General features: G+C 36.6%; 1 protein-coding gene across 6 annotated transcripts in view; it reads right to left on the bottom strand.

The window, feature by feature from the left end:
• LOC150100425 (E3 SUMO-protein ligase PIAS2-like) overlaps positions 1–12,188 on the bottom strand; it is a 380,802-nt gene that overhangs the window by 184,187 nt on the left and 184,427 nt on the right. For all 6 annotated transcript variants that reach the window (XM_090403234.1, XM_090403237.1, XM_090403233.1 and 3 more), the window contains one exon: positions 6,598–6,703. In XM_090403234.1, coding sequence (XP_090259360.1) covers positions 6,598–6,703 — 106 coding nt within the window. The remainder of the gene's footprint in view (positions 1–6,597; positions 6,704–12,188) is intronic.

A 12,188-nucleotide genomic window follows, 5' to 3' on the forward strand; every position in this document is an offset into this window, starting at 1 on the left:
CCATGTTGCAGGCCCATCTTTTCAGCAAACTGTTGACAATCGAGTCATCCGAGATCAACCATCAGTGATACCATACTGAGATGGCAGCACAGGGAGTCAACTGCAAATGCTACCTGCAGAGGACAACCCACCACACTCGCTGAACTTGACTGTAGAATGCTACAAAGGATAATATGTAAAAACCATCATTTGTTGGCCAAGATGTTGAATGTGTAGTTCCAGACATCAACTGAACACTAATCTGCACAAAAACATTTAGAACCAATGCTTGCAACATCGGTTTCCATGGTAGGACTGCAAGCTCCATATTACCAGAACCAACATGCAGCATCGTCTTTAGAGGTGCAAAGAGCATGTACATTGGGACGTGGAAGCATGGAAAGCTGTGTTGTTATGGAATAGTAAATCATGCTACACCTTTTACCGAGCAGTTGGATGGTGTGGATGTGGAAGATGCCCAGTGAACATTTCTTATCAGAGTGCATAGCCTCAAGTATGAAATTCAGAGGTCATGATGGTGTGATGATATGGTCCAAGTTTGGCCTTGAACCTCTGCTTGTGTGCCATGAATACTGAACTCAGAGGTATCTGAACATTTTGAACAATGCAATGCATCCTACCTTGTGGTGTTTCTATGGAACTGACCATTGTCTCTTTCAGCAAGATAATGCACCTTTTTATAAGGCTGCTGCTGTAACTGCATGATTTGAAGACATGTATGTAAGCACACTTAACTCCACAGTACCCTGATCTGCACCCTAGTGAAAATCTGTGGGATGAACTGGAGCATTGAATAACGTCAAGGGACACAAGGGGCCACAACAGTCCAAGACCTCAACCTGCCTAAAAAGAATGGTCCAGAATTCCTATTGATCACTACTGTAAGCTTGTGGAAAGTATGTCTCATATGATTGCTGCAGTCATCACAGCAAAAGGAGATCCTACATCTTATTAAGGTATAAATGTATTTTTTTCCTCTAGGCATCATGGCTGTTTGTTCCTTACACTATGGTGTCCGGTGACTTCTTTCCAAGCTCTCTCTCTCTCAGTGCGTGCATGTGACAGCACTAGTTCACTCCTTTTATCCTTTATTTGACAAACCCTGCATTATTTAAATCACACCAACTACAGAGCATCTACCTCCACTACCCTCAATTCTGTTTCTATCAAATTCTTCAATGGGATTATGATAACCTTGTCAATTTCAATGCTAGAAAAACATGGTTCTGCTTTTCCAACAAAAATAACCATGACAGCACTCATCTCTGTGGACAAGGTGAGATTCTGTTAATGGTGTCAGGGTAATTCCAAGAATTACCCTGACACCGAGCTTTTTTTTTGGCATCAACACATTACAACTATTGTTTCCTTGGTATCCAAAAAAAGTCTCTTTCTGAACTGCTATTAACTACAAATCACAAATCTGCCCAACTACTGAAGTTTGCTCTCACATTTTGGGGTTTTCCTAAGAGCGCCCTAAAAATACCTTACTCAAGACAGAAGGCAATTAGATTGATTAATGACTTGCCTCTTACCTCTGCTTTCATATAGGCATCTTCTATAAATATGTCCATGCTAATTGTTCAGATGAACTAGCATCAATAATTCCTCCATTCTACTAAATCCACTGATATGCATGCACCCAACACCCCTTCACAGTTCAACTCCAAACTCATCTTTCATTTCCATGACAGCATTCAGCTCTGTAGACAAGGTGAGATTCTGTTCCTGGTATTACCCTGACACCAAGCTTTTTTTGGCATAAACACATTACAACTACGGGGGTTTTTGGTGTTTAATCTGGACAATATTCTTCTAATCTTTCTAGCAAAAGCTTGTTATGTTGCTGCTGTCTTCTGGAACAGTCTTCCTCTGCCAGTTGCACTATGCACTTGATTCTCCATCTGTACAGTCCTAGCACACCTTCTGGAGAATCAAGGCTCAGAGGAAGGCAATTTAGAGTAGATTAGGGAATATTGTTTTTTATACTAATAAGGATTATTTTGATATGTTCAGTGCATATATTGTTGGAAGACTGAAAAATAGTCTAACCAAGGGAATTAGGCATAGGAATTACAAAGATCATCCCACTTGGCAATGTTATAATGCCTGACAACTCTTGTTTCAGAGTGGTTATGTGAGCATTGTTCCATGAGATAAGAGAAAAAGCACTAGATGGTACTCTGAATCACCTGCAGTCACAGTGTGTACTTCACATGGTCACCTGTGAGGAAGAGATCCAGGGTGTTGGAGAGTGGTTAGGATTAGCTGGTATTCTGGTAGGCATGTGAACAATTTGTGTAAGGTCATCAGTGATGGCAAATCTCAATCTCTACCTGCTTTGGTTATGCAACTGTAGGAGGAAAACCAGTTTATGCTATGAACATTAAAATTTCTGAGAAAGATTCAATCTTAGGAAAATAGGACAGGAAGAAATCAACATTTAAGGAGAAGACAAAGTTATCAGAATAGTTGGTGAAATTGGGAGAGAAATAGCATCAGTATCAACATCATTTTGTTTGAACTTGAATGATTACAGGTCCAGATTGCCCACTTTTAATATCATATACTGCAGCAAAAGATATAATTTTTAGCTGTTGTTCTATTTTAATTTTAACTATGCACAGACAATGGTCATGAAACAAACTTCTGATGTCATTAATTTATTCTCAACACAAATCATCTGTCTCTCAGTTTTAACTGACAGTTAAAATTAAATTATCAAAGAAGGAAATTATCGAAAAACAAATACCGATTGTCAGAAGAAGAACAGAACTAAGTCATAATTTTAATTATCCCAGTGTAATATAAGTTACACTAAAAGAACAGATACAAAAGCATAGATTTAATAAATTTACTGGTGTAAAAAATTATATTTAAATTTAATGCAAAGAAATACAAATTTAAGAATATCTATACAGAAGCTTCTTATGTTATATTATTATTATATGGGCACGATCATGGAGTCCGAAGACTCATCGTAGGAGACCCAATCTATCATATCTCTCCTTGAATTTAACAACCCACATCAACTGACTCTGGTAACCCATTCCACTCATTCACTACTCTCCAAGCAAAAAATCTAGTCCTCACACCTTTATTCAACTTCTAGAGATGATCCCTTGTTCTGGTCCCTCTAGAATAGTGCTGAAACATTTCCCCTACATCATAAGCAACTTAAATGTTTCTATCATATCCCCTCTTTTTCTCCTGTCAACCAACTTATGCAATCCACACACATTTAATCTATCCTCATAGAGAGCATTCTACAGGCCACTCACCTCTGGATCCTCTGGGTCACTTGCTCATCCCCAAGAAACCCAGGGGACCAGACTTCAGCATATAAAGGCCTTATAAAAAGGAATGACAGCTTCCATATCTCTACATGTCAGGTGTTCTTCAATAGCCAAATAATCTTATGGGCTACCTTAGCAACATATCCTCTAAAATTTAACTCTGTCTACCCCCCCTACATCAACTGACTCTTGATGTGGGGGGGGTCTATTTCCTGGAGTACAGTGCCATCAAGTGATATATGGCTTGTAATATATTTATCCCAAAATGAATAACTTAACATTTCTCAACACTAAACTGATACCCATTTACTTTTTGCCCATACTGACAGCCTATATTGTCCTGCAAGCTTATTTCAGGTTATTTCCTAAATCATTTATGTACAAATCAAACAGCAATGGCCCCAGCACCGAACCTTGTGGCACACCACTAGTAACCTGTTTCTGCCCCTCCGTATAACACTTTTTGATATCTGTCCAGCAGCCACCCTCTTATCCACTTAACCAGTCATACCATCCCCATTTGTTCTAATTTGCATAACAAAGTTCCATGTGGTATTCTGTCAAATCCATTTGCAAAATCATCCTATAGCCATTTCTTTATCCAACTCACCTGGTACTCTAAGTTAGTAAATTACTAAGGCATGACTGACTCTTCACAAAGCCATGTTGACCCTCATACAGTATCATTTTTATCTACCCATTCTTGAATTCTCTTTTTCACCAATTTTTCTAGTACTTTTACCACCACACCAGAGATACTGATTGTCTATAATTTACTACAGTAGTCTTAGAACCTTCCTTATGCAAAGGAATTATTTTGCCTGCTTTCCACTCACTTGGAACTCTACCAGAGCTGAGACTTAAATTAAAGAGCCTAGTCAAAGATGGCAGTTCCTTTGCACATTCTTGTAAAACCCTAGCTGATATCCCAACTAATTCCACAGCTGTATTTACACTGATTCTTCAATATCCTAAGAACCTTCAATTCATCCACCTCTGATCCCACATTAGTGTCTGTCACATAGGTTAAAGCAGTAACTTCACTAGGATGATATATCCTTGCAAAGTGGTCACTCAGTAACTCAACTATTTTATCTTCTTCTGTCTCCTCATGAATCATCATCACTCACATTAAGGTTAATCTTCCATAGTCATTCTTTCTTTCTTTTACTTGCCACATAACAAAAGAAGTGTTTGGGATTCCCTTTGGCCTTCTCAGCTAGATTCTTCTCATCTGATTTTGCCTTCCTTGCCTTTGCCTTGTATTGTTCATGAGTTTGATGGTCACCTTTCTCTTTATATACTCTCCATAGCATGTTCCTCTTCTGCAGCTCGTGCATAATGATATTACTCATCCATCTAACTCCTACCTGATTAACCCTCCTTACAATAGGTATACAATTTAATACTGCTTTCTGTCGATGACCCTTAACTATATCCCATGCACTACTAACATTCTTCCCTGAAGTGTTTCATGACATAGTACCGATTTAAGCTTCTTCCTAAGCATGTCATAATCACCTGCCTTGTAGTTCCACAAATACCCTTTCTTGATAGAATATTCCTTACGTTTCATATGTGAAAGTTCAACACGAAATAAGGACTAACACAGAATAACATCAGCAGAAATTAGTGTCACCCAGAGTAAAGAAAGAAATACTAAAATATAAACTAAAGAGCGATACAGGAAAACACTCAAACTTGTTCTGGTATCAAACTACAGTAGACCAGGCTATAAGACTTATTATCATGAAATGAAAATGAAGACTACCAATAGAGAAGTAAAGTAAAGTAACTCTGATAACAGTACGTAGAAACTGCCAATGACTCTTTATTAATTGAAACAGTATTTTCTAATTTCAATGCTGAACAAAAACTTCTTACTCTTGGACCAGCTGCTCTTCATTTTTTCTTTACTTTTATATACAAGGGTGGTCTGAAAAGTTCCCAGTCTTAGCCATAGATGGCAACACTATTGGCAAGATTTTTTTTTTCTAAGTTGGTGCATCTGCCATAAGCATTCATGTGAAATTGCAAGTCATTCTATCAAGTAATTTGTTTTATACAGCTGTCTTAAGCAAAAGTGTTGTCTATATCCATCCCTGGAAATGGATAAAATTGAGTAACGCAAGGTTATAAAATTCTTCATAAAAGAAGGTTTAATGCCAAAAGAAATGCATTCGAAGTTCATAAAAGTTTATGGGCACTCTTCTCCTTCATTTCTGACAATTAAGAAATGGGTTGCTGAGTTTAAACATGGCCGTACCAGACTTGAAGATGACCCACGTGAAGGACGTCCAAAAAGTGTAACAACACCAGAAATCATTGATCAACTGCACGATATGGTAATGGTGACTGGTGAGTCAAAGTGAAATTGCTGAGACTATAGGCATTTCAAAAGAATGTGTAGGATATATTTTGCATGAAGAATTGCAAATGAAAAAGCTTTGTGCAAAATGGGTGCTGCACTTGTTCACAGCACATCAAAAACACACTCGCATGAAAATCTCTGAAAAATCTATGGATGAGACTTGGATTCACCATTATACACCAGAATCCAAACATCAGTCAAAACAGTGGACAGAAGGTAGTTGTTCAGCACCAAAGAAGACAGAGTCAGTTCCATCAGCAGGAAATGTCATGGCATCAGTGTTTTGGGATGTTAAAGACATTTTGTTTATTAATTATCTTGAAAATTGTAAAACAATAACTGGGAATATTATTCTAATCTTTTAACCAGACTAGACGAAAAAATTCATGAGAAAAGATCCACTTTGCAGAAGAAAAAACTATCTTTTGTCAGGACAATGCACCGGCCCACAAAGGTGTTTTTGGCAATGGGAAAATTATGGGATCTGCACTATGAATTGTTGTAACATCCACCCTATTCCCCAAATTTGGCTCCCTCTGACTTCTATCTCTTCCCAAAACTAAAACTCTTACTTGCTGGTCAGCGTTTTTCTTCGAATCAAGAGATGATTACAGCTGCAGAGGGGTATTTTACAGATCTTACTGAGAGCCACTACAGGGATGGGATAATGGTGCTGGAGCATCGCTGGAATAAATGTATTAGTCTTAAGGGAGAGATTATGTTGAAAACTTTTCAGACCACCCTCGTAACTTTCTTTGTGGAGAAGAGGTGAAAAATCCAAAATCTTTTTTCAAAACAAGTTTCAAAAATTTTCTGAATTTTCAGGTTATTCTCCAAATTTTTATACTGATTAAGGGATTATATACTAGAATTATTCTGTTTAACAAGATTATTTTAAAACAAAATACAGAAGACTAATGCAATACTAACTCATAACTCTTGTATGATCAGGATTCCTAACTCCACATGCTTTTAACCTCTGTAACAATGTGGTTGAGCTAAGTCTCCTTACCAAATACACAGCTACAGCATAGCCCTAAAAATCATATAGTCAATAGTCAATTTCCAATCAATTTTAAAAACATCTATATCAAAAATTAATTTTTTAAAATAAAAACACACATCAATTACCCTTTGGTTTAATGTTTGAAAATTGGAGAACTGCTGAACATAACAGATAATAACTTTAATGACAAATGTCAATAAAAATAACACCATTCTCATTAAGAATATTACGGATGTAAATGATATAGATTAAAATTTTGAATTGGTACAGAGAGGAGGAAAAGCAGTTAAAAAAAGAAATCCCATGGAAGTGTACATAAAAAAAACTTCATGGCAAGATAATCAACTGTAATACTTTTGCAGCTGAAAACTGGGTGTAGACAGAATAGAAAAATGTAATAAAAACCGATGGCTGAGAAAATGCTTTTGGCAAAGCAAAGATGAATTGAGTCTAGGGTATACCACAAAGTCATTCCAAATAAACATTTGGCTTTAAAAACTGCTTGGGAAAGAGATCAGGAATATATATATATATATATATTTTTTTTTTTCCCCTTCCACCCACAACAGTTGTAAACCTGTAGTACAATTAGTACCATGGACTACGAATTTTTTTTTATCTATTTTTTTTTATTCATTTCACATATAAATATAGTTTAAATTTTTACCTGCTATTGAAATGAAATATGAAACTTTTTTTAAAGCAAGTTGAGCACTCCAATAAGCAAGACATAGGTCTCATACTTGGCAATGAATTCACTTTCCATATAACCAATCACAAATATCCATTCCTGAGGCAGGATTTGAACAGGTAGGCTGTTGGTTGGTGAGCAGATATACTAACCATCAGCCATCCAGGCCAACAAATTTGAAGAATGTTTTTGCAACATTCAAAACAGGACCATGCAACTGAACAAAGAAAAGGAGAAAATCGCCTTAGTTTTGAATAACTGCTCAGTATATATATATATATATATATATTCATAACTCAAATAATAATGAAATGGTATTCTGCTGCTGAACATAATAGATAAATACTTTAATGACAAATGCCGATAAAAATATCAACACCATTCTCATTAAGAATATTATGAATGTAAATGATATAGATTAAAATTTTGAACTGGTACAGAGAGGAGGAAAAGCACTGATTCAATTGTAAAAATAATCATATTAAAAATTCTGAATATTTTTAGGTATTAATTATGCTTGTTAGTTTTGTTTTCATACACACAGTGTCTGCACTTGTGATGTGCTCGTTATGAAAATGTTATATTAGAAGTAACATGTAAAGAAGTAAAAAAATTTGATGTACTTACTAAACTGAATATTTGTTACTTATAAGAAAGTTTGTTGTGGTTTAAAAATGTTGAATTTTGTGTTTTGTGAAAGACTTTCTCTTAGCGCTAATGGATACAGCGAGTCAGCCATTTTATTGCAGTGCGTAGTTTCTGACTTTTGTGGAGTGCGCATGCTCCCGGAGAGGATTTGATGTGTGATTGACAGCTGACAAGGAAAGCGTTGCGTATCCAAGTAACGGTTGTAAACAAGAGAGCGTTCGGATGTTTTTAGAACACTGGCTGGAAAATATTCAAGTTGGAAGGAACTTGATTTTTTTGTGTGTGGCAGTCGGAAGAAATTTTATAGTGTATTCCGAAAAAGGAATAGTGGAAATAATAGGTTTCAAGGAGGAATAAGTAATGAATAAAAGGAAATCTTGAAACTGTAAGTTTTTTTAAAGTGGAAAAAGTTAAGACTGTCATTTAGTATTATGAATGAAAGAAGAACTTGTTACTTACATTCTAAAGTGAATGTTTTTCTTAGAGAAAATATTGATAAGGAAGTTCTATAAGTATTAAGGATGCTTGAAAGTGAATGTTTAGAAAATATATTGATTAAGAAGATTTATAGGTATTAAGGATGCATGATCTGATGAGTATTGCTACTAAAAGGAAACAAGATTTAGTCAAGAAGACTTTTATATGTGATACATTGATTGATGAAAAGGATCCTGAAAATGAAGTACAGAGCTGTATAACTTCTGGAAAAGAGCCTTAACAGAAAGAGAAAAAGACTATGAACATTTTTTTTGTGATTGTGAAAGAAAAAGTGTTTAGTCTTAAGAGTAAGTTTATATTTTTAAATAAGGCCTTGGATCCATATAATCTGTAGTTATAGTTATGTATTACTGCTAGAAGTGTATATATATATTGTTTTAGTTTTATTAAATGTGTTTATTTTGTACTTGGTTTTGAGTCAATGATTAGTGGGATTCTGAAAGAGATAGTTAAAGTCATTGCACCAATTGGAGTGAACTTTTGTTCTTTGAACTTGAATGTTCTAATGATCAAGCCCTAACCACTGAACTAAATCACATCCGTGACACTTTCTCAGCCAACGGCTACCCCCTCCAAAAAATACTTAACCCAGTTATCCACAACCCACCACCCCCTCCCCTTCACAAAAAAGATTACTCTACATCCATCACTATTCCCTACATCAGAGGCACCTCAGAAAAAATCAATAAAATCTTAAAAAAACATGACTTGGCCACTTGTTACAGACCACATAGAAAACTGGCATCCCTTATCCGCTCCACCAAAGACCAACCACTTCCCCTAGACCTACCTGGTGTATACCAGGTCCCTTGCAGCTGTAAACTGTCCTACTTTGGCCAAACAGGCAGGACAGCAAATATCAGAATCTCAGAACACAAGGATTACATCCAATTTCACCAGTACAGCCACTCTGGGCTTGCAGACCACGCTCTGGATACTCGCCACAGAATAAGATGGAAGAAAGCCACAGTAATACACCGCAGCAAGTTCAAGTATGAAAGACTATTCATGGAATCAGCCTCGGCCCTTAGGAACATGCCAAACCTCAACAAATTTGGATGCATGAAACTGCCCCAAATTTGGGAAACTTTTATCAAAAGAACTTCAGCCCAAAGGCCAAGAACTACCAATATAGCCCGCCAGGGGGCACCATCAGGATTTTAGGAAAACGCTAGCGTCCTAGCCTCAGCCTCATTTGTTGTGTTAGTACTTGTGTGCACGTGTCTTTTTAGTAAGTTCCCAAGAAGATGGCAACGTGACGTTCGCCGAAATATCGGAAAGTGTATATTAAAGTTTATTTAATCTATATTTCCAGTATACGCTGTCAATTCCTTAAATATTAGTTATTATGTCTAACCAGCGTATAAGCCTCTCAACAAGAATAATGAGTTTCCACATTTAATCTGCCATCAGCGATAAAAAAAAAAAAATAATAAGACAATGAAAATAGGTGGAAACACCGAAAAAACATCAATTGCATCCTGAATGGAGAACATAGAACAAGTAAACCATGTCAGGTATTTAGGCACAATTTTTAATGTAGATGGCAGATTAAATAGGAAACAGACAACAGAATCAACAAAACTGACATGGTAGAAAAGACAAATGAATAAATTTATATCGAAAAAGAGAGAAATGAGTCAAAATACTAAATTAGCTGTCTACAAGACAGTGTTCAAACCAATTTTAACTTATAGGTCTGAGAACTGGGCTAGAAATAAAACACTTGATTAAAGACTGAAGTTATGACAAAAATTAGGAAAGTGAACAGACTGCACCAATGGCAGTATCATATTAAAAATGAGGATGTTAAAAAAAGAATTTGACATTGTAAGGCATTTGGGAATATGCTAGCAAAGCTAATGCATTATGGCACGGTCACTTAAACCAAGTTGAAGAGAAACAGGTTAGTAAAATAAGTGTTCTTTGCTAGGATGGCAAGAAAAAAGGGGCCAGAGGAAGATCAAAATCTAGGGGGAAGTCAGAAATATAAGATCTGATAATACTGGAGTTTTGCCAATAACAGATTAATTTGGAGGAATATTGTCAATCAGCAGTTAGAAACAATGTAACTTTTCATGCAGTGCTATCATAATATCCTGTACAACTCTCAGGTCAAATGACAGGCATTTCATAATATGTAATTAGCACTGTTGAACATGCCAATAATGTGTGCACATGCATGCTGTTGTGAGAGAGAGAGAGAGAGAGAGAGAGAGTAAAATGATAAAAAGTGAAAGTACTGGAGATGTTATGAATGGGAGGAAGTAAGTTAAGACAGTCAATACAATGATTTGACCATTGGTATTTGGGGTTGGTTTCATTCTGGATAAATTTAGTCATCTGACAAGCAGGACAAAGGTCCACTATCTAAATTATTTCACAAGCACGTGTTGTGGAAATAAGGAAAAGAAAAAACGCTTTTTGGAGGGCATATTCCTAGATATAACCCAACCACATATCACAAATTTCTTGTTTATTTTCACTCTTTTCATTGATTTTAAACAAAAAATGTCGACATTTCTTTTGTAGGTCAACACAATATTTTTGTCACAATTAATTCTGCATAACCACCTAAAAGACCAATAATTTCTAATTTCTAATAAATCACAGCTTCAGATTATAAGGAAAATGATAATTATCTGATACATAACTGTGAAGCATATGGAAAGGTGGCACCTCAGTATCAATGCTGCTGATCTCAGAGTCAGGATATTGGGCTCTGGCCCTCACATACACTCGACTCTCACTTATGGCTCCAAGAATTCGGTAGTACATACCTGTGACTACACCCCAGTAAGCCACCTCAGCTGGTGGGCTAAACTAAATGAGGGTATCAGCAATATAGAATGCTGTAAATAGGGAGTGTCAACCTTTATGTGCACGAACTGTGGAATGGTAAATATGGCAGAAGAATAAGCATAGACTGATCAATGGCACCAAGGGCATGATAGCAAGATGTGTGGCACATCGAGGACATGCTCCTGACATTTAAGGGACTTGTAGCCAGTTGTCATGGAAGAGACTGGGGCCTCACCACGTACTTATCCAGTCAGCCATGAAACACACCATATCACAGTATGAAGTTAGAGATGTGGTTGAGCCCCCTTGCAACGATCAGCTCTTATAGCTACAAGGAAGAAAAGCTTGAATCCAGGAATTGTAAGACAAGAATTACCAAGGTAGTGTATGAAGATGACATCCCGAAACCTCAGGGGAGGATATTCTCAGACGCTCCTTGTCTGAAAACCAGGAGTAATCTCTTGAAAATAGTAATGTGGAAGGTCAGGACACTCTATGAGGCAGGCAAGTTAGATAACTTCTCGAAATGGTTCTGACAGAAGAGTCGGGAATATCTCACAACTGTTTGATCATCTTATCAAGATGTACCGCTGTTTTGGCTGCCATATTACGAGTTACCCTAGCCGAACCTTATAGGAGACATGCACGCCCAAAGAGCCCGTATATTCGCCTCCTATTGGTCCCTTTTGATAAGGTTTCACACAAGATTTCACATATTGCTTTAGTGGAGGAGAATACACATTTAATTCTAATGAACTTTGGAATAAGTGCTGAAGGCAGATATTGCAGGTATCAGTGAAGTGAACAGATACAGGCATAATAAGAAGAAAAAATCATACTATAATCTACTCTGGCAGTGATTTACACCTTAACTGA

The sequence above is a fragment of the Typopeltis vanoorti genome, chromosome 13, assembly GCF_054136105.1.
Source record: "Typopeltis vanoorti isolate ZY-2024b chromosome 13, IOZ_Tvanoo_1.0, whole genome shotgun sequence".
Taxonomy (NCBI): domain Eukaryota; kingdom Metazoa; phylum Arthropoda; class Arachnida; order Uropygi; family Thelyphonidae; genus Typopeltis; species Typopeltis vanoorti.